Source organism: Balaenoptera musculus, chromosome 13 (assembly GCF_009873245.2).
Source record: "Balaenoptera musculus isolate JJ_BM4_2016_0621 chromosome 13, mBalMus1.pri.v3, whole genome shotgun sequence".
Lineage (NCBI taxonomy): Eukaryota > Metazoa > Chordata > Mammalia > Artiodactyla > Balaenopteridae > Balaenoptera > Balaenoptera musculus.
The window spans coordinates 14,125,304-14,152,132 of record NC_045797.1 but is presented as its reverse complement, the minus strand read 5'-3'; the positions used below and the strand labels follow the sequence as shown (position 1 = coordinate 14,152,132).

General features: G+C 47.0%; 1 protein-coding gene and 1 non-coding gene across 5 annotated transcripts in view; both read right to left on the bottom strand.

Moving 5' to 3' along the window:
- REEP1 (receptor accessory protein 1) overlaps window positions 1-2,950 on the bottom strand; it is a 113,912-nt gene extending 110,962 nt beyond the window's left edge. For 3 of the 4 annotated variants that reach the window (XM_036873236.1, XM_036873237.1, XM_036873238.1), the window contains exon 1: window positions 2,818-2,942. In XM_036873236.1, coding sequence (XP_036729131.1) covers window positions 2,818-2,849 — 32 coding nt within the window. In that variant the 5' untranslated portion in view covers window positions 2,850-2,942. Of the gene's footprint in view, window positions 1-2,817 lie in introns of all 4 variants that reach the window. The other variant, XM_036873239.1, reaches the window with a different exon arrangement.
- Window positions 2,951-16,531: 13,581 nt separating this feature from the next.
- On the bottom strand, window positions 16,532-16,604 carry TRNAR-UCU. The gene has a single exon. It is a non-coding gene; the product is annotated as a tRNA-Arg (tRNA).
- Between the last annotated feature and the right edge of the window lie 10,225 nt (window positions 16,605-26,829).

Here is a 26,829-nt window from a genome sequence, read left to right as displayed (position 1 = left end):
CTGTGGACAAAATCATAGGATGCCATACTAGAGGTCTTGAAAGCTTGAAAGAGATCAGTTTAGGTCAAGGACAGGCAGAGGTGGAAAGGGCACTGACCCAAAAATCCAGAGCCTGTGTTCTTCACCAGCTCACCGCGTGTCCTTGGGCAAAGCACACTCCCTCTACAGTTTTACAGATGAGGGGAGGACTGGCTCAGTGGTTTTTATTAGCAGTAAAACCCATATAGTTTCCAAATTATATTTTATATAGAACCCCAGGATATAAAACAAAGAAAAGGAATCAGGACTGGGAGCCCAGAGCCCACCCACTCAGGCTGAGCGGCCTTCAGGGAAGCCAGTTGGAAAACTGCAGGAATAATGTCTGAAAGCCCCTTCCAGAGCTCTTACACCCTCTCTCGGAAGACAGGAGCGAACGCTCATTGACTGAATGTCCTCTGTGGTACTTGGCAATTTAGAAATCATGTATCGTCGAAATCTTTGCAACAGTAAAGTGAGATTAACTAGTGCTTGTGAACTAGGATCCCCTGTGATCTGAGTTCTGAACTGGGATCTGTTGGCAAGAGGCAGAAGTGGGATCTGAATCAAGGGTTTTCTGACTCCAAACATGGCATTTCTACTCTTTGCTAAGAGGTTTGTGGAAATTTGGGCTGAATCGATAATTTTCTCGAATGGTAAATATAAACATATGTGCATATATGCCTAGGGAAACACAGCTTGACGAATATACTTCTCAAAATTTTCATTAGCTATCTCTGTATGGGAACAATGTGGATGATTTTCCATCTATTGATCTACATTTTCTAATTTTCCTATAATGAACAGGTATGATTTACGCAAAACAGGTGCTGCTTATTAAAATGGTTTTAACAACTCACAACTGACACATCCATGTTGGGTTTCTCTACAGAATTAGGGGTTGAAGGGATAGGTCATATCTCTAACCTTTTGGAGTTGACAGTGGGAATAACAACCCCACATCTCACAAATTCTCCCTTGGAGCACAGGGTCCTGGGCTGACCTGAGGGGCAGTTCTCATGGTCATTTAAATTCTCTGACATGAAATTCTTCACTTCTGGGGAGTGTGGTTGTTTTAGAAAGTAACTGCTAGTCCTTGAGACCCCACCCAAACACATGTTTCTCCCCTTCACCCCTCTTAGCTGTCTAGTATACAGGGGGTGGGTGCTAATAAAATTAAAGATGGTGACATGGACCCCAGACCAGAAACCCTGGCTCCTCAGTGTTCCAGCCCCAGCCCAGGAGCACCTATAGGGAGTGAGTCCTCCAGCCTGGCCAACTCAACTCTCTGACCCACCCTGAGCCCCACCCCCACGGAAGCCACCTGCAAATCTGACAATCACGGCACTACTTCAGGAGAAAAAAAATACCACCCGGAAGGCAAGACAGGCCTTGATCAGGCATGAGTGGCAGGCACCCAGCCGTGCCAGCCACTTCCCTGGGTTATTCATGCCAGCTCTGCCCGGAGGAATCTTCCAAACATTTAACATGCTTCCTCTAGATACAGCACAAATCCCCAGCAGGTGGCAACAGCTGTGGAGAGGCCCACAAGGAATGAATGACTTGGGGGCCGAGAGGGACATACACTGGCCTTGGGAAGAAAGCCCATAATGGTGGCCAGGAGACAATGCTGAGAATGGCTTCAGAAGGCTACCCTGACCGGCTTCTTTGAAAATCAGGAAAGAAGGGTAGGAGATGGGAGGTGTTCCCAAACGTGGGGAGTGATGGTGCACAATCAACCAGAGTCGGGAGCCCCTCTTTCTCAGACAAAGAAAAAGCCGGAATGGCAACCACCGGCTCCCACTCCCCAGAACAATTTCACCCCGGCTCCCCAAGCAGGTGGCAAATCTGTCCTGACTCAGGCAAGGATGGTTAGGAAAGAAGGGGAACTGGAATAGATGGCCATGTCTACCTCCAAAGGAGAACAAATCCACGAGGGAAGGAGCTCTTCAAAGGTCCACTCGGCTCTGGGGCTTGACAGAGCAAAACGCCCCCGCGCCCACCCGCAATGGCTTCACACAGGCCTCACCCCAGATGACTCTGCGCTCTCCCGCAAGGCCTGGCAGGTGTCATCGCCACCGTCAGTGTGGCCATCTGTCACTTGGAAATTTCCCGTGGATTCCCGGAGATGCCCATCTCTATCTCTCCTTCAAACCCCCCGCCCAAGGAATCAGACAAGGGGACGCGGGGCGGCTACCCCAAGATTCGGATCTGTCCTCCGTCTCACTTGCCTTGGCCGCTGTCAATTTGAGAACCCTAAAAAGGAGGAGTATTTTTCAACCCCCTCAGGAGCCCTGCCTCCAGCTCTCCGCCCTTCTCCGCGCCGATCCCTCCAGGCAGCGCCCCAGGCTCTTCTGGGCTCTGTCATTTTCACCTGACAAAAGCGTGGCGGCGGGGCGCGGCAATGGGCGACCCCAGGCCAACATTTCTTCCCAAGGAGAGGGACACGTGTCCCCGCGGCGCACTTACTCGGGGCCTCGGCCAAGCCCACCAAGCGGGGGAACAAAGCGGCCGGGCGCGGCTCGACGCGGACCCCAGCGAAGCCCCGTGCGCCCCAGCCCTCGCGGCCCCGCCCGCCGGGCCCCCGCGCCCGGGCCGGGCCCCGCAGGGCAGCAGCCTCGTTCTGTGCCGCCCGCTCGCCCGCGACCTCGGCAGCTACTGTACCTGCTAAATTTAGCGGCCGCCGGGTATTAATAGCCGGAACGACCGGAGCGGGCGCTGCAGGGGCACGCGCAGCCCGGGGGCCGGGGGCCAGAGAAGGAGGGGAAGGTAGGAAGGGACGCGAGGAAGAAGGCCACTTACACCACCAGCCTGGAGATGATCCATGCCACCATGGCGGGGGGCGGGCGGGCGCGGCCCGGCGGCGCGGCGCGTCTCGGTTGCTGGCGGCTGCGGCGCTCCGGGCACGTCTGTCAGCGCACGGCCGCCGCCGCCAGACTGAACGCGCCCGCCGCCCTGCCCGGCGCTGGCGCGTCGGCGCAGCCGCGGCACGTTCCGGCGGCGGCGGCCGCCCCAGCCCCCCGGGGCACGGCGGGCCCGCGGCGATTGGGCGGCGAGCCGGTCGGGCACCAGCCGGACCCGCCCCGCCCCGCTGGCCCCGGGCCCCAGGCTGAATTCGGGAGGTTCCCCTGCGCGCCCCGGTGCCCCCGCCGCTCACAGGGGACCCTGAGGTGGTCCAGTTGGCAGAGCAGAGACCCGGGGGCCGCCCCACCCTCTGTGCTCCAGTGGGGAAACTGAGGCCTGGATCTTGGGGATCTGTCTCCACCTGTTCTGATTGAGATACAGTCATCCCTACAGTCATCCCTCGCTCGGATCGGTTACTGCGCTAGCCTCATAAGGGACTTCACTGTGTCCAGATCTGACCCCTCCAGTTGTCCCCCACAAGGCATTATCTGCATAAGAAACAAATCTGGGCCTGTGTCTCCCCTAGTTAAAATTCTAAAGAGTCCCTACAAGATCTTGTCCCTGCCTGCAAACTCATTGCCACCACCTTGCCCCAGATATCCCTCTAGCCCTTTCCACTTGAGGAATTTTGGCCTTGGACAAGTGCTGTTCCCTCTCCCCTGTTCATACACCCCATGCCTCAGATAAAGTTTATTGCCTGAGGAAAGCCCTTCCTAGATGTTTGCTCAGCATTTCTGTATCAAAGTGACTCAGGGGTACGATCTGGCTGGGAGGAAGCTAGAAGCTGGAATTGCCTAGTGCCAGTGCCCTGCGGAGCCATTTTGGAGCCTTAGGCAAAAGGGAAGATGTGCATCGTATGCCCGTTTTTAATGTGTTTTTTAAAATATTGCATTGAATGTGATTTATCTTGATTACGGCATTTTGTGGCACTCCCTTACATTTTGCCGCTGAGGAGAGTGCCTCACTCTCCACACCCTAATCCTGGCCCTTATTATATAAGTGCTGCCTGGTACACTGTTTCCTTGTGCTCTTGAAAAACTTTTGTCCATTGCTCCTGGCCTTGGTTGCTGCCTTCCTCACCGCCTCCATGGTGCCCTCTCAGAGCACTGTCCTCCTTTGCTGATGCTATGTCATGTATAATTCAGTGTCGGTTGCGAGAGGCACAGGAAAGAGCTAGCTCGAAGCCTTCTTTAAAGGAACCCTGCCCAAGACAGCTTCCTAGCACAGGCAAGGAGACCTCAGACCTTGGGGGAAAGAGGCTGGAAATGTACCTTCAGAGGTAGTAGAGAGAGAGTGGGTGTGATACAGGCTGAAGAAAGACCTTGCCCACAATAAAGGGACAGCAGACAAAACATCCTCTGTGATAAGGGGTCTCCAAAGAACCCCTAAAATACCTGTAATACAGTTGTTGTTGTTTTTAATGCTGTTTTGACCCAGTTTTGAGGCCCATCAGGGACCGGTCAGTTCCCCTTCTTAGGCAGCCAAATAAGTCCACACCCCACCACCTGCTTTATCAGGCTCTCACACAGGCCACCATACGCCTGGCTTATCACCCCAGGGCCAGGTACCAGATGGCCGGGGACAGCTCCTACGCCCTCGAGCCCACTGAAATTATTCAAATTAGCCAATCCTGAACCTGTTTATCCTGCCTTGCTTTTTCCTTCCCGCAGAAACCACAATTTCCCTCTGTCTGTCTGCCTCGTAAGCCACCCCAGTGTTTACAGTGAGTGGCCCTACATGGCATGCCGTGTTCTGTCCAGGGAACCGTGAGCAAAACAAAACTGTAAAACCTTCTGCTTTCTCTCTCCCGATCCAGCCTCACCATACCTTCCCCAAGGTAATATGGTGAAAACAGTACCTGACAAGAAAAAGCTTGGAATACCTACTAGGCAGATCAGGACATTACCAAGCAAATAGGACCTTCTTCCATCCCCTCCCCCCAACCCCAGGTCAGAAAATGCTGTTAGTGATGCTGGGTGGGGGGTGTGAGGGAGTTGGGGGAGGGGGAAACCGTGATTCAAAGAAAGCCTTTGGGTGGGAAATTAGAGGAGAAACTGGTCATGTGCTAGTTCTGTGCTGGAGATGCCCCCATTCCTATTAATGAAATTCTCAGGTTTGACTATTGCACACAACTGGACATTTTCATGAAGGAAATGAGACTGTTCATGGGATTAAAATATCTGGAAGTCTTTCTGTTATCTGAAGAGGACCAGGAAACTAGTGGGACCAACCAGATTTCACTCAAGGGTTGGGGAAAGAACATGTTCAACACTGCAAAGCACTGACGGACACAGAAGGGGAAAGAACAGAGAGAAGAAAGTTGCTTTTCTATTTCATTCTATCTCTTTCAGGGTAACTGTTACACATATTACATCTCTCCATCATAGACCCCTTCCAGTTTGTCCTTGACCCTGGAAAACATCAGGCCAGGGGATGGATACAGCCTTCTAGACAATGCGACTCTTAAAGCCCTATCAGCTGGTTCACTTTAAGTTATTTTTCACGTGAACTGCTGTTCATGTGGATGCTTATGATCTGTTTTCACCCTGTACCCTTCCCCTTTCTTCTGGGAAGATCTCTCCATTTTGCATTGGGGAATGGTTCTACGCACACGCCAATCTTTTTTTTTTTTTTTTTTTAACTGAAGTATAGTTGATTTATAACGTTGTGTTAATTTTCCAATCTTTTAAGTGTCATTTTCTCACAGGTCCTTACTACCTCGATTGGCCATGGGTGAGCACTGGACATAAGCTAGACCAAAGTTCTCCCCTAGGATTTTTAAAGTTGAAAATAGGAAAAAGACACTTCCACTTTCAACCATTTATATGAAATTCCAATCAAGACAAAACCTTTTGCTCTACAAATTCTAGCTGCTTGTACCTGAACTATCAATAGTAACAGAAAATACGTCAGTGTTGCCCAGATGCCAGGAATGGGGGAAGGGAATTGACTGCAAAAGGGCAAGAGGGAACTTTTGGGTGATGAAAAAATTCTATATCCTGATTGTGATGGTAATTACCAACCATATACATTTGTCAAAACTCACCAAACTTTACACTTGAAATTGGCGAATTTTATTTTATGTAATTATATCTCAGTAAAGCTAATCTTTAAAATTAGGAAAAAAAGTTTATAATGTGCTATGTGAGGCTCAGTAGTTCTAGGAAACCATGTTTTTTATTAGTCTTTTTCTTATTGATTGATTTAAAATTTTATATATTAAGAACATAAGTCTTTCAATCCACATTAAAAATGTTTTTTTCCAGTTTGTCGTTTTTTTCCTTCAGACATTGTTCATGGTATTTTTTTCTTTTCAAAGTGTTTGGGGCTTCCCTGGTGGCGCAGTGGTTAAGAATCCGCCTGCCAATGCAGGAGACATGGGTTCAAGCCCTGGTCCAGGAAGATCCCACGTGCTGCGGAGCAACTAAGCCCGTGCACCACAACTACTGAGCCTGTGCTCTAGAGCCCGTGAGCCACAACTACTGAAGCCCACGTGCCACAACTACTGAAGCCTGCGCATCTAGAGCCCGAGCTCTGCAACAAGAGAAGCCACCACAATGAGAAGCCTGCGCACCGCAACAAGAGTAGCCCCCGCTCGACACAACTAAAGAAAGCCTGTGTGCAGCAACGAAGACCTAATGCAGCCAAAAATAAATTAAAAAAAAAAACTTTTGTAATTTAAAAATATTTTTAATTAAAAAAATCTCCCCATGCTTTCTGCTGTTGTGGCTTCAATTTTAATTTCACACCTTTTATCTTACAGTGTATCTGGAATTTATTTTAGTGTATGAGTTAGCTGATTGTCCTGACACTATTCATTGAATAATCCACCATTTTCTCCCTTACTTCGAAAGACCATCTCTATGATATACTCTAATTGTTATTATATCAGGGTCTATTTCGGGACTCTGTTCTGTTCTGCCCATTCATTCATGAGTTATTACCAAACAATTTTAATTAATGTAGCTTTTTATAATATATTTTACTATTTGGTAGGGCTAGTTCCTCCACTTATTTCCTGAATTTTTCTTGTTATTCTTGCCATTTATACTTTCATAAGACTTTAGAGTCGTATTATTCATTTCAAGAACTTCTGGTTATTTTTAATTGTTATGAGGTAAGATTTGTCAATTAATTTAGTGAGAATTTTTTTCATTACAATATCTAGCCTTCCTATTTGAAAGCAAGACATCCTAGGCACTTCCAATGCTTCATCTGGAAATGAACAAAAATATAAAGTGATCTGATTCATGGCTTGAGGAAAAACTCATTGTATTAGACTGTTATGGACCATATAAATAATTTTTTTACTGTATACAATTTTTTGCCTTAAAGATTGATATTGATATGAAAACTCAGCATAAGGTACAGATAAACCAGAAGTGGTTTACCATGAAAAAAAAAAAACAACTTGAGTTTTAGGGCCTCTAATTTTTTCCCTTTTAAGACCCTAGGCAGGACCCTAGCAATATAGTCACATGATTACATGTGCAAAAGTAAAATATTTTAATTAAGATCTGTTGGGGTGGCTATTTTTCCCACTCCAACTCTCAATCATACTTCTCCTTGTACTGAGTATTATCCAAGTGGTCAAAAGCATTTTGGGGAGCTGGCTAAAGTGAAATTGAATTGGGAATACATTTTGTTAGGGTTTGGAGATATAGATTTATGGACTTGCAGTCATTTCCATGTCTAATTTAAGCTATGGCTACTCTCCACTGGAGGAACGGCTTCCAAGAATCCTCCTACTGTCCTCTGTGCCAACTCACCCAGCTTCAGACACAAGGGTACAGAGCTAAAGATTGGTATGATCATGGTATGAATGTGTCCTACAGCCTTGCCCCTGGAAATGTTTGGATAGTGACAGAGAAATAGGTTTGAAATGTACAGAGCCAAAAATCTAGTCTGTGACTATTCTTCCAATCATTGGCTGTATAAAATTGTAAGTGGAGGATTCAGTTCTCATCAGTGCCAAGACCAGGAGGCAGAGAGAGCTAGGGGGGCCTGGGAAGTAGATTTATAGGAATAGATCAGCTAAGGCAGAAGGCAGGTCCCTGGCCTCTCTTCAAGCAGTGTTGGGCACCTGCAGCTCCTGCACTTGCTAGGTCAGAGGGTATGGCCTGCTGGCTTAAAGGTTCAGGTTGAGAGGCCATGAGCACAGGAGAATGCAGGGAGTCAGGTATTAGCTCAGTACTTTACTGTTTTATAGTGGAAGTGACGCCATATGACGCCAAGGCCAGGTCATAAAAGACCATGTAGTTTCTGCCTTATGTGCTACTCATTCTCGGAGGACTGAGCCACCAGGCGCATAAAAGAAATGTGACTACACTGAGGCCGTATGTAGGTGTTTTAGTTGACAGTCTCAGCTGAGCCCAGCTTCAAGTCATCCCAGCCCAGGCACCAGATATGTGAACATAGAAGCCTTCAGATGTCTCTAGCCCCTAGTCATTAGAGTCACCCCCAGCCATTGGAGTCTTCCCAGCTGAGTTTTCATATACATTGGAGCAGAGACAAGCTATCCCACCGTGTCCAGTCCAAATTCCTGACCCATAGGATACATAAGTGTAACAAAATTGTTGCTGTTTTTTGCCACTAGTTTGCGGTAGTTTGTTACATAGCAATAGACAGATAATCAGAATGCCAAGTAAAGCTCCAGGTGTAGTAGCAAAGCTGGGATTTGAACTCATCTTTCTGATTCTCCAGACCGTGAACTTTCTACTTCACCAGTGGTTCCTGGGAACCAGTGCCCGGCAATGATAGCATTTTCAGTGAGAAAAATCAAGGTAACATAGTGCATTTTTCATAAAGCTAACATATGCCATTTAAAAGACCGTCTCTTATTCTGAGATTGTCTTTTATACCTTTGGGGTTCTTAATATGTCCTTTCTTTTATAACATAATGGTGATAGCAATTAGTGGTTGTTCTTTTACTAATGTCCTTCCCGGCAAAGTAAAAAGCTACCAAACTAATGTCATTCCCTTCAGTTCCTTTTTTTTTTTTTTTTTTTTTTAAGCTTCACTGGTATTTGAAATTCAGAAGTCCAGGGGCCATTGCTCTGTCCTATTCCCTGAGCATCATGGATTCAGAGGTGGATACACAGGAAACTTGACATTGTTGTAGGGTTTCGTGTTTTCTTTGGTTGTTCCCTCTTCCCTTATAGGACTAGCACATATGTTGATTTATAATTTATACCCCACCTGTTTCCAAAAAGGATTCAAGGCAGCAAGACAGTTTTTCCCCTGGCATACCCCCAGATTCTTATAACGGTTACTGAGTCAGATGGGGCCCTTCCCCGGGTGCCGACAGGATTCAAACAGCAGAAGTGGCTGGATTAGGGATGATCTTGTGCTATCTATTGCAGACAGAGCTGCCACATTGCCATTCGGCAGAGCTCAGCAGGGGAAGGCAGAGATTGAGACCAGGGCCCCTTGGCCCTCGTCCTGGCCCAGCCCCCAACTGTGGGCTGGCAGTGGCGGCTTCTTCTGTTTCCTGGCACGTGGTTCTTCAGACGTCCATCTTTAGGCTGTAAAGCTGTGACTTAGGCAGCACCTCTTCCCTTCAGGTGACTGGCTGCTGCTGCCAGCCCTCTTTATAAATGATCACCTGCGGTGGGACCCAAAACCTTTTGGGGAGGCTAGTGCAGCAGAGGAATTAAAAGTCTGATCTCTGGAGGAAGAGGGCCCAGATTGAACCCTAGTTCTGCCACTTACTAGGTATGTCATGCCCTTGGGCAAGCTGCCTTACCTTTCTGTGCCTCTGTTTCCTCATATGTAAAGTGGGGATAATAATAATAGTACATACTTCATGAGGTGGTTGTGAGAAGTAAGCACTTAAAACACGGCCTGGGAAAGACAATTTAAAACCACAGTGAGGGGACTTCCCTGACGGTCCAGTGGTTAAGACTTCACCTCCAAACGCAGGGGGTGCGGGTTCAATCCCTGGTCAGGGAGCTAAGATCCCACATGCCTCGTGGCCAAAAAACCAAAACATAATACAGAAGCAATATTGTAACAGATTCAAGAAAGACTTTAAAAATGGTCCACATCGGGCTTCCCTGGTGGCACAGTGGTTAAGAATCCACCTGCCAATGCAGGGGACATGGGCTCGAGCCCTGGTCCGGGAAGATCCCACATGTTGCGGAGCAACTAAGCCACAACTACTGAGCCTGAGCTCTGGAACCCGTGTGCCACAACTTCTGAGCCCGCATGCCCCAACTACTGAAGCCCGCGTGCCTAGAGCCCATGCTCCACAACAAGAGAAGCCACTGCAGTGAGAAGCCCGCGCACCACAATGAAGAGTAGCCCCTGCTCGCCGCAACCAGAGAAAGCCCGCGCACAGCAACAAAGACCCAACGCAGCCAAAAATAAATATAAGTAAATAAATAAATTTTAAAAAAATGGTCCACATCAAAAAAATCTTTAAAAATAAAATAAAATAAAACCACAATGAGATAGCCCACCACCCAGGAGAACGACTAAATTTAAAAAGAACAACAATACCAAATGCTGAAAGCAAATACTCAAAAGCAAGTGGAACTCTTGTACATTGTTGATGGGAATGAAAAATGACACAACCACTTTGGAAAACACGTTGGTTGTTTATAAAATGCCAAATGTTTTAAAAATTTCATTCATCAAATAAAATATACACATAACGTGCATAAATATGAGATGATGCATAAGTCTTTACAAAGAAAGAAATATATGTTTACCAAATGGCCCAATATACGTTTACCTCCTGGGTATTTTACCTAGGAGAAATAAAAACGTATGATCACACAGACTTGTAAACAAATGTTCACAGTAGCATGATTTGTAACAGGTAAAACAGTAAACAACCCAAATGTCCATCAACAGGTGAATGGATAAACAAAATGTGGTGTATCCATACAATGGAATACTACTCAGTTACAAAAAGGTATGATCTACTGACACACGCAATAACATGGATGAATCTCAAAAAACTTCATGCTGAGAAAAATAAATAAAACCAGCAACAAAAGAATACATACTGTATTATTCATTTATAGGAAATGCTAGGGAAGACAAATCTAATCTGCACTGACAGAAAGCAGATTGATATTTCTATAAGGTGGAGAGAGAAGATTGACTGGGGGAGAGCACAACAGAAATGTTCTCTCTACATATATTGTGATGGATGTGGCCTAGTATATGTATTTTTTAAAATGCAACCAGGGCTTCCCTGGTGGCGCAGTGGTTGAGAATCTGCCTGCTAATGCAGGGGCCACGGAGCAACTAGGCCCGTGAGCCACAGCTACTGAGCCTGCACGTCTGGAGCCTGTGCTCCGCAACAAGAGAGGCCACGATAGTGAGAGGCCCGCGCACCGCGATGAAGAGTGGCCCCCACTCGCTGCAACTGGAGAAAGCCCTCGCACAGAAACGAAGACCCAACACAGCCAAAAATAAGTAAATAAAAATAAATTTAAAAAAAAACCAAAACTTTAAAATGCAACCAACCATACACTTAAAATGTATGAATTTTATTATATGGAAATTATACCTCGGTAAATCGATTTTTTAAAATCTACCTCTTTGTATATAATATGATGCTCTAGCTGAAACGTGGGCTAAGGAAGGGAAGGCGGTTGTAAAGTTGGGGAGAGTGAGAACGCGGTAGAACCCATGAGCGTGAGCTGAAACCCACAAGATTGGACGGGAAGCCGTGTCCGTCACTCACCACCTCCAGCGCTGATGAAGGGTGTCCTGCAGGAGAAGCTGGCATTCCTTGTCACGGAGCCTAGCACACACCTGGCTCAGCGGTCAGGGAAACTGAAGGAAGAAGCAGGGCATGGTGGAGCACTGCAGGCCTGGATGCTGTCCCAGCCACCAAGGTGAGCAGAGAAGCAACAATGTGCAATAAGAGCAACGGCCCTGACTTTCCATGTGTGAGAAATAATATGGCTGCCGCTTCAGCTCTGCCCTCCAAATCTCACGAAAAGTCTCTGGTGGCCCAATTCAGCAGAAACACACAGGGAAGGAAATTCTAGGAAATGCAGTTCAGGCCGGCCAAATTGACACATTACAAAGCCACCCTAAGTTTGCAGTTTCATGACTTAAAGCTGGTAGGTAGTTATGTGAGTGTTCTTACATTATTCTGTCTATTTTTTGTATGCCTGAAATATCTGATGATAGTTTAAATGTCCCTCACAGCTGGGGAATTGTAATCATGTTGGTTATACCTGCCCTTGACCTCTACAGCCTATACATTTAGAGTCATAGATGTGGCCACTGAGACTCTAGGCCACCCAGCCAGCAAAGGGCAGTACTGGGACCCAGGACTGCCTTCCATGCTCTTTCCTCTAGATCAGGCTGCCTTCAGCAAACATGAGTAACTTAAAAGAGGCGGCTGCTACAGTATACTATCTTTTTACTTAATTTTCTTGTTTGACATCTGTCTCTTGTCACTAAAATGTTAACTCCATGAAAATAAGGGCATTTGTTCATTTTGTTCACTGCTGTATTGTTGAATGAATGAATAAATGTTGTAAGACAATTATGTTTCTCACATCACACAAGAGCTTTGGATACATTCTTGTTTAAACCAACAAGACACCCCCCACACACCCCCTCCAGCCTAAGGCTTCTAAAGTAGCAGCCAATATTCCAGAATCATCATGGTCAGCATACAGGATGGACTTACGGCCCATCTTCATAAAAAAAAGAACAAATCCTAAGGAATTCACTGGCCTCATTGAGAAGGGCCCAACATCCTGAAGACTGAGTCAGCAGGACTGAGTTGTGTGCCTGAATTGTGTGATTCCAGCAGTGCTCAACTATTGAGCATGAAGACCTAGCCCCTGTGACTTCCCACCAGGATGCCCCGGATAGTCTCCTACTATTTTATGAATCCCGATGCATCAACTAAGAGAGCTAGGCTGTGCCACAGTAACAAACAACCCCAAGCGCTCCATGGCTTATCACACAAAGTTACTTCTCTCTCATGCCACGTGACAATCACAGGTTGGCTACTCCACAAGTCTTCACTCTGGGACTGAGGCTGACAGAACAGCCACCAATGAAATGTGGCTTGGGAAGGGGTACCCTGGAGAGTCTCACACTGATGATTAAATTTTCTAGTCCAAAAGTGATGAATACCCCCTGAGCTCATATCTCATTGACCCTTTTCTCATGGTCCCACCTTACCACAGAGTAGCTAAGAAGTACAATGCTATCATAGGGCTCAAAGAAAGAAGCTAGAAATAGCCATCACTCCCACATCAGGACCACCCCCTCCCATGTGCCCAAACCTACTCAGCTCCCCCCTCCCCAATAATGCCCAGGCTTCTACTATTCTCCTATCTATTAGAAGGCGAAGCTGACCTAGTGTCCTATTCCCTCTGGATCCCGCACTCTGCTCTCCATGGTGATGTCTGACTAAACTGATCAATTAATTTGGATTCTATTAATGAGTGCTTATGTTTCACATAGCAGGTTTCTATAGACTGAACCATGTTCCCCCCAAATTAATATGTTAAATTCCTACCCCCCAATGTGATATACTTGGATATGGGACCTTTAGGAGGTAATTAGATTTAGATGAGGTCATGAGGGTGGGGTGTTCATATGGGATTAGTGCTCTTATAAAAAGAGATACCAGAGAGCTTTTTCTCTCTCTCTTTCTCTCTCTCTATCTCCCATGTGAGGACACAGCAAGAGGGTGACCAGCTGCAAGCCAGGAGGAGAGCTCTCACCAGGGACTGAATCAGCTGGCACATTAATCTTGGACTTCCCAACCTCTGGAACTGTGAGAAATAAATTCCTGTTGTTTAAGCCACCTAGTCCATGGCATTTCTTTTATAGCAGCCCAAGCTTCGAGGTCTTCAAGGTAGGAGCCCAGCATTTTAAAAAGGGCTACCTGGAGACAAAAACTTCAACTCAGGCATGGAGGGAAGCTCTTTGGGGGTAACAGTTCAGGGTCCATGGGACCTCTGAGGCCCCTGAACTCATCCCACACAAGTTTAGATACGCCTGGTAAGATACATGCTAGACAAGCAATGTGGATTAAGCAATGTGGACTGTACTGAGAGAATTTTCAGAGTTCTGCCTGCACAACTAGTGAGCCATTGACCTTGGAACAAATTACAACCTGTCTGAGCTTCAGGTTTTTGTTTTCCACCAGAAAGTAAGGGAAATCATCTTTGCCCCGCTTACCTGATAAGATTGTTATGAGGCTCAAACGAAACTGCCCCATAAAGTCTTTAATATGATTCCAATTATTCCCATGAGATGTTTATTCATTCCTAGAATGGAAAGGAAAACAAGATCACAGATGGACATAAAGGTGTGCAAAGGGCCAACTATTCCCATCAAAGACTTTCTGACTGCTGAGGACTCCCAGATGCTGAGGGATATTCACCAACAGCCAACTACAGGCGTACCAAGCCCCAAGTACTGATTCTCTGCGATGAGAACCGTGACGCCCACACGCACAGCCCAGACTCCCCACAGCTCAGCTGTGGAAGAGTGGGGTTTGGATCCACAGCACATTCCCTCTTGTAGGTGGATTTTAATATTGCTTCCCCCACTGCCGGCTTTCTCTCTATGGCATGCAACATAGCAGCATCTACCTAGCACTTATCCTGGCTGTGTTCAATGTCAGAAGACCCTTTTCTCATCACCCTGGACTCTTCTACATCTTATAAGATCCTGTCTGGAGCAAACCTGATCACTCCCTACTTTGTTTCTCCTGAAGTTTTGTTCACACCTAGCAGGGAGTAGTGAAATGCCTTGTATTTCCTTACACATCTTTCAATCCCAGCAGACTGGGAGATTCAAGAGAACATAGGCCTGGCTTATCCATCCATGGTTTTTGGCTCCTTGGCTCATGACCCAATGGTAGGCATGTGGCAGGTGTTGCATATAAGCTTGTTGAATGAATGAATCAATCAATCAATCAAAAACACTAGACAAACTCCCAGGCTATGCCTACTTTACCAGAGCTGTATTTCTCTTACTGTGCCTCTCTGATATTTGTGTCTGCATGGAGGCGGTAGCCACACAGAAGGCTGAAGACAGATGGCCCAGCAGCCCCAGACTTCTATCTTCCCAGGTTGGCAGTCCCAGAAGACAAAGAATCTCTATTCCCTCGTATCCAACCCAGAGAAGAGGCTGATTGCTCTTCTCACCACATCCCCAGCTTCTACCCAAACTCTTTAGCTTCCAGACGTCTTTCTAGAGTGTTAACAGTCTCACTGATGACCATCTAAAGAGTTCATTTACTACTTCACAAAGCTGATGTTATAGATTGAATGTTTGTGTGTCATGTCACCCCCTGCCCCCCTGTCACCCACCACAAATTCATATGTTGGAAGCTAATCCCCAATGTGTTGGTATTTGGAGGTGGGGCCTTTGGGAGGTGATTAGGTCATGAGGGTGGAGTCTTCATGAATGGGATTAGTGCCCTCAAAAAAGAGCTCCCTCACCTCACCCTTTCTACCAAGTGAGGGCACAGCAAAGTGACTGCTGACTATGAACTAGGAAGTGGGTTCTCACGAGACATGGAATCTGCTGGCATATTGATCTTGGACTTTCCAGCCTCCAGAACTATGAGAGATAAATGTTTGTCAGTTAAGCCACCCAGTCTATGGTATTTTTTCTCCCCCTAAATTTATTTATTTATTTTTGGCTGCATTGGGTCTTCATTGCTGTGCGCGAGCTTTCTCTAGTTGCGGTGAGTGGAGGCTACTCTTCTTGCAGTGCGCGGGCTTCTCATTGCGTTGGCTTCTCTCGTTGCAGAGCACGGGCTCTAGGCGTGCAGGTTTCAGTACTTGTGGCTTGTGGGCTCTGGAGCGCAGGCTCAGTAGTTGTGGCACATGGGTTTAGTTGCTCCGTGACATATGGGATCTTCCCGGACCAGGGCTCGAACTTGTGTCCCCTGCATTGGCAGCCAGATTCCCAACTACTGCACCACCAGGGAAGTCCCATAGTCTATGGTATTTTGTTGTAGTAACCCGAATGGACTAAGACAGCTGGGCTGGACAAGTGCTGAGCAGAGCTTACTGCCTACCCCTCTTTTCCCAAAGGTTCAGGATCCTCCGGACAAGGGCCTAGAGAGAGTTGATTAGATTTCAGGGTAATGTCCCACAGAGAAATGTGAAGGAAGTTCACGCTTCCCTGCAATGCCATTGTTCTAGAAGACCTGGCTGACATGTCCGGAAAAACAAGTAGCTCTCGCTCCACACGTGAGAACTGTGTAGATTATACAAGCAGAGAATTTCCAGACCAGAAGAAACCTGGTTCACCCATCTGACTTCAGGAAACAGAAAATTTAGGCTATCCAGGAAAGAAGAGTCTATCTCAGTAGAAAAAACAACAACAACAATAATGATGATAATGATAAACTACTGCTTTCGGAACCTCAGTTTCTTATCCACAAAATGGTGATCTCCTACAGGGTTATTTACAAGATAATTAAATTAAATGAAGTCACACATATGAAGCAAGTACCAGGGTAGACACAAAGGAAGCACTCCCTAAATTTCTCCTGCTTCCCTGTCGCAACCAGCCTTTATCTCACTGAACTGGAGAATGAAAGTTCATAAATGATCAATTTTTTTTTTTTTGCCACACCGCTCGGCTTGCGGGATCTTAGTTCCCTGACCAGGGATTGAACCCAGGCCCTCAGCAGAGAAAGCATGGAGTCCTAACCACTGGACCACCAGGGAATTCCCCATAAATGATAACTTAAAAGGATACACACCCCCCCCACACACCCCCATTTATTCTGGATATTTACATTCTTTACATTCGATGACCAGGTACTATTATTTTAACCAAATAATCTTTTGCTTTTATATTTTAATTGATTTAGTTGAAAACAGTTACTTCAAGTACAAGACCAACATTAATAATTTGAGCTAGCTGAGTGTGTGAAACTTGAAATTCTGGCCTCTGTGGTTAGCTTAATTTTCAGTTTGCCTTCTCTGATTGGTAGACTGGAGAGATTTCTTTCTAGTTATTTTAATTCAGAATTAATTAAAGTCTTTTCTTTTGCTCTCCAGGCAGAAGCAGGTTCTGCAGAAGCTGGGTGAATTGTTACCATAAACTCTAATTAATCCACCCAGAGCCACACTATTGTGATGAGAGCTGGCTAGCCATGGCACGGGAGAGCGATGCTTGTGGGACACTTGGATTTGGAGGTAGGAAGCATTTCAACTCAGAGCCAGGACTACAAGAAAAGGCTGCTTTGTCTGTTCTTACTGTTGAGCTCATTAACGTGGATTACTGTCAGGACAACCGAGCCCCAAATGACAAACTCAGTCGTGCTGCAAGAGCCCTTCAAAAGTCTGCTGTAGAAGCAGGCCTGTATTTCCCCATGGAAACTGATGCTCCGTCCAGAACAGCACTGCCTTCTCTGAGTAGCCCACAATGCTGCTGAGCGTTCCAGCCTGAGTTCTGGGACCCAGGAGCAGGGAGCCTCCGTGTAGGAGGTAGGGAGACACTGCTGGTGCAATGCTTCTCTTTTCCAGGGTACAGGTTGCTGCTGTTGACCCCAGAAACTCTGTGTAAATGTTGTTGGTGTTTTTTTTTTGTTTTTTTTTTTGCTTTTTTGGCCGAGCCTCGCAGCTTGTGGGATCTTAGTCGCCTGACCAGGGATGGAACATGATGTGTCCCTGCAGTGGAAGCACGGAGTCTTAACCACTGGACCGCCAGGGAAGTCCCTAAATGCTGTTTTATGTTTGTGCATGCGTGCATCATTCTGGGCAGCGGATCCAAAGCTTTCCCGTGACTCTCAGAGCTGTCAATGACACCCCCCCTCCCCCCCCCACCCCCCACCCCCCCCAGCCAAAGGTCAGAAGCCCTTGTCTTAGTCCAAACCTTAGAAGGTCTGGCTCCACCTCACCTTCTGTTCTGCCTCTCCTGAGGACTCTCCTCATGGCAGCACACGGCACCACACACAGACCCCCTCCCCATACTCCCCACTTGAGGTGGGGGCGGTCCTGAGGTCAAGGACTCCCTCAGCCACCTAGAAGTCTTCCCTAAAGCCACTTCCTGGGACCTGTTCTTGCTTCTTTACACTTAGGAACATGTCCAAAAACCCCGACGGCTTCCTTCCTCTAAGTGCGGTCAGCATCATGTTCAAGTGCGAAGTCCCAGCCCCTCCCAGTCAAAATATCCGGGGGAGGGCAGGGCTGCCATATCCCCCAAGCACACTAGGCACAGTGCCTGGGGCCCACGAAAATGTTTTAATTTCTTTTAAAACGAGAAGAAACATAGTCTAGCCTGGATTAGGTTCTTTGTACCAACATCGTGGTAAAATATAACTTTTAGTATTTTTTTTATGGAGGAAGGTAGACGTGCCCAGGGCCCGTGAAAATCACATGATAACCCTGAGAGGCGGGGCCTGAAACCTGCCTTCTAACCCGCTGGCCAAGTGATACTGACGCGCCGACCACGCACCACGGTTTTGCCACCTGCATTTAGGTGGCAGCGGTTGGGTGTGGGGGGCAGAATGGGGAACTGAGGGAGGTTTTGGAGGGGGCCTCTGAGCAGACAGACACCACCAGACTGTGGCTCGTTTTAGAGTGTGGCATAGCTAACTGTACAACCTTCCAGGACAGGGGCAAGGACACCCCCCAGAGGGGAGGAGAGAAGCCTGACCTCCAGAGGGCAGCAGGGGTGATGGAGAGGGGCAGGGGAGGGAGGCAAATAGGAGGGGAAAGGACGGGTAGAGCCCCTCCCTCTGCAGAGCCCGGATGCCAACCACTCCCTTCTCTCCGCCCCCAGCCCTCCCCCTTGGCCAAGCCCCTTAGCTGAGTTCTCAATTTCCCTGCACCCGGGCGCTGCAACTACTGAGCCCAAGTGCTCTGGAGCCCACGTGCCGCAACTAGAGAAGCCTCGGCACCGCAGTGAAGAGCCCGGTTGCCGCAACTAAGACCGAATGCAAATAAATAAATAAATATTTTTTAAAAAGGAAGGAACCAGTCCTGCCCACACCTTGATTTCAGACTTCTAGCCTCCAGAACCATTGGAGAATAAACTTGAGTTGTCTTAAGCTACCTAGTTTGTGATAATTTTTTACGGCTGTCCTAGGAAACTGGTACAGGCAGCTGCCTTCAGAATCTCTGGGGAGGTGCCTTTGTTTTCTCCCTGTTCTCTGGAGGCTGGGCTCTTCCCGCATCCCTGGCGGGGCTCGGGGTGGGAATCACAGTCATGTGAGCAAAGCATACAGGGCCCTGGGTTTGTAACAGCCAGCCACAGGGACGCCCTGTGAAAATAGCCCTGTGCAAAGTCCAGGCTTAGGGCCCAGGGCCAGGAGGCAGTCCGCAGCGCAGTTGCCCCCTCTCTATAGTAGAGATGATAAAATGAGCCAGTGTGGAGGTAACATTAGTGAATGAGCAGAATTTTACTAAAAATAGGCAAGGCTGGGTGCTGGGGAGACAATGAGGAGGCAAAAGCACTTGGAGGTTATGATCCAGTTCTTATTAATAATGTAATGATGAAAACTACCATTTACTGAGCACTTAGCATGCCAGGCAGCACGCCACGCACTTTACAAACAATGTCTCGTTTTAGCCTCTCATCAGGCCGTTGGACGTAAATAATGTGCCCAAGGTCAAAAAGCTAGTAGGTAACAGAGAAGGGCAGATAAGACATGTGCCCATAAAAAGAAAGGAAGAAACAACAGAGCTGAAGGACATGATTTAGCAGGAGAAGCAACACTCAGTGTAGAAAAACCTGTAAAATAGTGACAAAATTAATTCCAACCTCATGGGTTGTTCTGAAGCCTGAGGGGCTAATGTTTCAAAGGATTTTTTTCTTAAGCGTCTAGCATAGTGTAAGCTCTCAGTAAATATTAGGTATTCTAATTATTATTAAAATGGGTAGGGCAGAGAGCCAGAACCTTCCAGATGGAAAGATTATCTAAGGAAAAGTAAAAATGCAGGAGTGGGTATATTTTATTCAGGAGCCAGGTGTTACACTGAACATGACATGAAGAAAACAGACATATCTGTGGCTAAATAAAATAAAATGCATTGGGAAAGTGTTCTGTGGTCTCCTGAGCTGGAGGGTCTTGACAGTTGCTGGGAGACAGGTGGGCAGAAGGCAGATGTTAACAGGTGCCAGGCCCTTCCCTACCTCCCCCACCCTGGGCCAAACTGTTGAACTATTTTGCCCCCAGGACTTCATCACGGGATTCTGTCTGAAAAAGGGACTCTGATTCCAAGCTTTGCCCCTCTGAGTCCTGTGATGTGCAAACATCACGTCACCTCTCTGAGCTTCTGTGTCCCCACTGTGAACTGGGGATAATACTAGCAGCTATCTTCCGGGGTCATTCAATGCATGTCAAGAGCATAGGACAGCGCTGACACCTAGCGCTAGCAAAACCAAAAGGATTCTGCTGCCACCTTATAGAGGAGGAAACTGCTGACCAGAGACAGGAAGTGACTCCTTGAGGTTTTTTGGTTTTTTTTTTTTATGCAACAAATTTTATTTAGCATAGTCAGTCCCAACATTCAGCACAAAAAGAGTTTACAGAGGATAGAAAGTGCATTAATAAAAGCCAGTCTTTACCAAAAGAAAACAGAAAATATATTATTGATTCAAAATATTTTACACTTGGGCTTCCCTCGTGGCGCAGTGGTTAAGAATCCGCCTGCCAATGCAGGGGACACGGGTTCGAGCCCTGGTCCGGGAAGATCCCACATGCCACGGAGCAACTAAGCCCGTGCGCCACAACTACTGAAGCCCGTGTGCCGCAACTACTGAAGCCTGCGCGCCTACAGCCCGTGCTCCGCAACAAGAGAAGCCACCGCAATGAAAAGCCTGCGCCCCACAACAAAGAGTAGCCCCCACTCACTGCAACTAGAGAATGCCTGCGTGCAGCAGCAAAGACCCAATGCAACCAAAAATGAAATAAATGAATAAATAAATAAATTTTAAAAAAAATTTTACACTTGAATGATAAACTGCAATAACTTATTCTGGGCACCTACTGGTATAAGAGAAAGGAAGAGAAGAAAAGAATGCTTTAGAAGAGCTCAATCTCCAGCCAGGCTGGCTAGTAGCAAAGCCAAGCCAAACCAACTTTTGACATGTGGGATACACTCCCATAACCCGGACCTACACTTCCTCTATGCACTGGGCTAAGGGCCTCACAAATATAACTCACTTAAGCTCATGACAATCCCAAGAGGGGAAGTGTAAAATTCTCCCATCTTACAGATAAGGAAACTGAGGCCCAAAACTCTTTTTTTTTTTTAAATTCTACTAAATCAATGATTATCCTCAACATCATTTCGAAAAGGAAATGTAGTAGTTGCTTATACACAGACATTTCTAACTGGAGGCCCGAAACTCTTGCCTGAGGGCTCAGAGCTGGATAGTGGCAGAGTGAGAATGCAAACCCAGGCGGCATGGCACCAGGCTATTAACTTTGCCTCAATCAAGTGACATATCCGTTTGTAATCAGGAGGGTTGGGATATAATTTCAGGGGCAGAGAGAGGTGGCTTGCTGGGCTGTGAGTGGGACAGGCAGACTTGGGGGTGACTTTGTGAAGCAGCCTACTGGGGACAGTGTCTTTCATGACCAAAGCCCCCTTGCCCTTCCTTACCCAGGTGCCCCTTACCCTGAGCTTCCTTCGTGCCCTGGCTTCCACTGGATGCCAGTAAGAAGAGCAGCACAGCTATTCAATTCCTGGGTTCAAACCCCAGCTCTACTCCCACATGCTGACCTTGGGCAGGTTATGTAACCTCTCTACCACTCATCTGTAAAATAAGGATGGCTTTCTTGTATTTCCTTTGCTTCATTCTAAGGATTATATCAAACAGTGTCTATAAAGCAAGTGGCACACAGCATTCACTGAATTCTTGTTTCTTCCTCTGCACCCCAGCCTGCTAAGCCCCCTCCTCATCTACCCGCCCCCCCCCCCCCACCAACCTTTCCTCTAATTGCAGAACCCTGCGTCCCTGGCTCTTTCCTGCAAACATCCCTCCATCAGATGAGAAAATACGACTCAAGTGGAAGTCAGTGGATTCAAACTTAACCGCCACGAACATTTAGAACACGGTTATCTACCAGGCTGGCGGCAAGTGCTTTAAATGTATTTTTCTCACTCTAATCCTGCAATTTCCCGAAGTTTCAGAGACGGTGAGTAACTTGCCCATGGTCACGCAGGAATACAGTGTCAGACAGGACCCAGCAATCTTACTCCCAAGTCCAAATCGACCCGATTTCTCCCAAGACCGTCTCGCCAAGAGGAAGCCCGCCCCGCGTTGTGCGGCCCCGAGAAGGGACGTCTCCGAGACTATCCTGGGGCTCATGCGCCCCCTGGGGGAGCTTGCGGGGTGGGTGCGAAAAAAGCCACCGACGGGGCTCCGAGGACCCGCTGCCTTCAGCAGGCGCTTGGCTCTTCCCGAGGGACGGCAATTCAGTTAAGTCACCAAGTTAAACCCAAGTTCAAACCCGGACTGTCCCAACACTTATGCCCTGGGAGGATCTAGAATCGGGAACGGGTGGGTGAGAATTTCAAAACAAGGGAGGTTCCCGGAGGGGCCCGCTTCACAGAGGACAGTCCCTGGCGCTGGTCAGCTGACATCATCTTCACTCCCCGGCGGGTCAGAGGCAGCCAGGTGAGGTGAAAGCTGTTGAGGTCCAACTCAGAAAGTGTCAAAATTTGAGGGGAATAGGACAATCGACTGTTATAGAAGACGAAAGTTGAAGTACGGAGGACCACTTGACAGTCAAAAGGATTCCCGCTTTGGATACAAAACTGCAATTAATAGAAAACTCCGAAGTTTCTCTAATTGAAGTTTCTGTGTCAAGAATCTGTGATTCTACCACAGGTGCTGCTTTAGGGAAAAGTGCATTTGGAGGGGTCTTCTCACACCTGGAGTTAATCTGAGGATGACAGAAGCACATTTGGAGGAAATACTGAGCAAGACCGGGGTGCGCTAGCCCAGCTGAAACCGCACCTCAGATGGGACTTGAACCCACAATCTTACAACTGAAGCTGCACAACGTGTCCCAGGACTTAATGAAGCTCAGGTGCCTTACGTCTCAGTGCAGAAGGAATTCAATGAGAGGCAAAGTGATAGGTAAGAAGTAGATTTTTAAATATCTACTTATTAAAGGGGTTGCAGGAAAATGGGGCACAAGAGGATAGTCATGTCCCAGGTCTCAGACGAGTTTCTGGGACGGGCCACCAGGTGAGGGTCCTTGGCTTCGAGCAGGAAAGAATTCAAGACACAGTAAAGTGAAAGCAGAGGTACGCAAATGTAAAATGGATGGCTAGTGGGAAGCTGCTGCATAGCACAGGGAGATCAGCTCGATGCTTTGTGACCACCTAATGAGGTGGGATAGGGAGAGTGGGAGGGAGACTCAAGAGGGAGGGGATATGGGGATATATATATACACATAGCTGATTCACTTTGGTGTACAACAGAAACTAACACAACATTGTAAAGCAATTATACTCCAATAAAGATAGGGGAAAAAAAAAAAAAAAAAAGCAGAGGTACACATTCCAGAGACTGAATGTGGTCTGTCTCAAAAAGCTAGAGGGCCCTGAGGTGTGGAGGGTGGTTAGTTTTTTTGCGCTGGGTAATTTCATAGGCTAACGAGTGGGAGGATTATTCCAGCTGTTTCGGGGAAGGGGCAGGGGATTTCCAGGAATTGGGCCACCACCCACTTTCAGCCTTTTATGCTCGGCCTCGGAACTGTCATGGCGCCGGTGGGTGTGTCATTTAGCAAATGCTAATATATTACAATGAGCGTATAATGAGGCTCAAAGTCCCCTGGAAGTCTAGTCTTCCGCCATCTTGGGCCTACTTGGTTCTAACCAATTTTTGTCATATCCAGTTCTTCTCAATGGCTGTATCATTCTTTTAATGGTTGTGCCCTGCCCCCTTCCCTCCTGTCTCATAGTGGTTCTCGAAATGTGGTTCCCGACTAGCTGCTTCAGCATCACCTGGGAATTTGTTAAAAATGCAGATTTGGGGACCCCACCCCAGACCTACCGAATTAGATACTCTATGGGCGGGGCCCATAGAATCTGTGTTTTAACAAACCTTCCTTCTCCACCCCACCCCCACTCCAGCATTCTGATGCAAGCTACAGTTTGAGAACCACTTATCTAGAGTTCTTCTTATTCTGGGTGTTGCTTGTCCTCTGAATGTTGATTACATAGGATCAATTTTATTGCTGTTAATATAACAATATAGCATTCATTAATTACGCACTTATGAGTCAACACGAAAGTGAACAAGAATTCTTTTAGGAGTTCACAATCTGATGGGAAACTTGATTTCAACCCAGACAAACTGTGATCTGCTCTACAGCCAAGGGATAAACACATTAAGGGCACAGAAGAAAGAAGGGATTTATTCCCACTGATAAGCTGAGGGAAAATATTACTGAAACTGTTAGGTACATAGGGTAGGAGGTCCTGGAGAAAGGGAACCAGGCATGGCTTTCTTGACCTAAGAGAAGCCATTTTTGGCCCAAGCCATTTTGTGATCTAAGCCTGGCCACAATGCTTGCCCTTGAACAGGTCTCAGTAATTAATGACCTTAAGGGAACAAAAGAATGAAGGAACAAATGACTGTTTTCAGGCAAAAGAAGTATCAATAGCAAAGGCAATAAATCAGTTGTAAAGACTCCCAGTTCTGTTTCAATGGCAAAGATTAGCCTGAAGCACTTTCTTGAGCAGTTTTCCCGAATTCAAACCCCACTCCAGCCCACCAGGTCAGCTGGAATCTAAAGAATGACGACGTTGGCTTTTTCTGACTCTCATGACTTCCATCAACTAAAGCTTGGCCTCTGTCAACTTTTTCCCAAATTCTTTGCTGAACTCTCCTCTGCTCAAGCCTCTTCATGAATATGCATAAAAACTTCCCCAATTTTGCTGTCTGGGGAGACAACTGCTTTGGGAAAGATCCCTGGTGTTCTTACTTGCTGCAAGTAATAAATCCTTCTCTCTCTTGCTCTTTGGCTTGGTTGTGTCTTTTAGCTCAACACCCACCAAGAGGCAAACCCAGTTTTCAGGTAGCAAAACAGTGACACGTGATTTGGATCTTGAAGGCTGTGTGCAATTTCCAGCAGGCAGAGAAGAAGGACTTTATTATTACTTAATAACAGTTCAAATATCCTTAAACTCAGGGTTTTCTTTTATGCTCAACAGAGCAGAACAGCTGTTATCCTTGATATCTCTTATTTACCCTGTAAGTCAGGCAGCCTCATTTGCTGGTGGCTCTGGATGATAACAGAAAAGAGAAAATATATGATCTTCATTAGTTCACAAGGTCACTAATCACCCAGGGTCATGGCTGGGGACTGTTAACTCAGATGCCGCTGGTTTTGAGTAGAGCAATAGGTGGAAAGGAGAATTACCTGGTGACAGCAAGAATGCATTGCTGTGTGTAGAGGGTTAGATGCTTGAAATGGGGAAAGAGGAATGGAGAGACATCAACAGAGAGAAGAGGAGAGAAGGAGGAGAAATTGACTGAACTTGGTGGCTACTGAGTAGAGGCCATCAGAAAAGAGGAAGAAGCAATAGTTCAATAGTGCCTATACTTTGCCTCCTAAATTAAATATCAATAAGGCTTTCAACCTGAAAGCTTAAAAGGAAGTTTAAATCAGTGTTTCAGCAGTTTATTTAATACTGCAACATAGAATATTTGGGTCTGGGTCAGAGCTGAGACCCAGGCTGGCTTGAGGAGTCAGGCTGCATCACCCGTGAGAGAGATCAGGGCAGTCTAGCTCCAAGACCAGTCAGGGTCTGATCAGAAAAGAGAAACCACAGACCAGTTTGAACAGGAAAAGTTTAATACAAAGAATTATTCACTATAATCGTGGATTGGAATAACAAAGGATTGGCCAGTAAGAAGCAAAGAGGACTCTAAAGAATATAGCCATAGCAAATACAAGGAGCAGCTGTTACCCCCAGGGCTGCCATGGTGGACAGGATAGCAGGGTTACCCAGAGGCTGCAGCAGCAGAACTTGCTGAGAATCAGTCCTCTAGGGGGCTAAGGAAAGCTGCTCACACTGCGGTGTCACTAGAGACACTCTGCTGCAAAACCACCAGAGGTGGGAGTGCCAGGGAAAGCTGCTAGCCTCTGGGTGCTGCAGGAGCCTGGGGCTGGGGAAGCTGAGCCTGGGGCTGGGGAAGCTGTGCCTGGGGCTGGGGAAGCTGTGCCTGCTGCAGGAACCTGCTAAACAAGCACACTGGAAGGAGGAAGCAAAGCTTTCCTTCTGCGGCGTCTCTCCAGCGCCCTCTACTGACACAGCTTTCAGGCCAGTTGGGAAAGGAAAAATGTTTAAAGGTCCCAGCCCCATTTTCACAGACCAGTCAAAAAGGGTGAAGTTGGAGCTGGAAAGCAATAAACTGATAACCGGCACACTCTATAACTATCTTAGAATGTTCAGAACACTGAAACACAGTATCCTTTGATTTGCATGGGGCTCACATTGCCTTAGGAAACAGCTTAAGTTTGTCTAAATTGGAATCTAGGCAGATGGAGACCTGCCTAATAAGTACCTGGCTATGAGTGCATCAAAAAATGTGTAAAAATTCATTCTCTTTGATCAAGAATTTCTACTTCTAGAGATCCACAATAAACCAATGCAAAAAAAAAAAAAAAGTTCATTGCCATGCTTTTTATAAGAGAAAAAAAGTGCTTAAAAGTCTGACAACAGGAGAATGGTAAAATAAATTATGGTGTGTTTACAAGATGGAATATTACGTGGTCATTAAAAATGACATTTTAGGGGCTTCCCTGGTGGCGCAGTGGTTGAGAGTCTGCCTGCTGATGCAGGCGACACAGGTTCGAGCCCTGGTCTGGGAGGATCCCACATGCCGTGGAGCAACTAAGCCCGTGTGCCACAACTACTGAGCCTGAACGTCTGGAGCCTGTGCTCAGCAACGAGAGGCCGCGACAGTGAGAGGCCC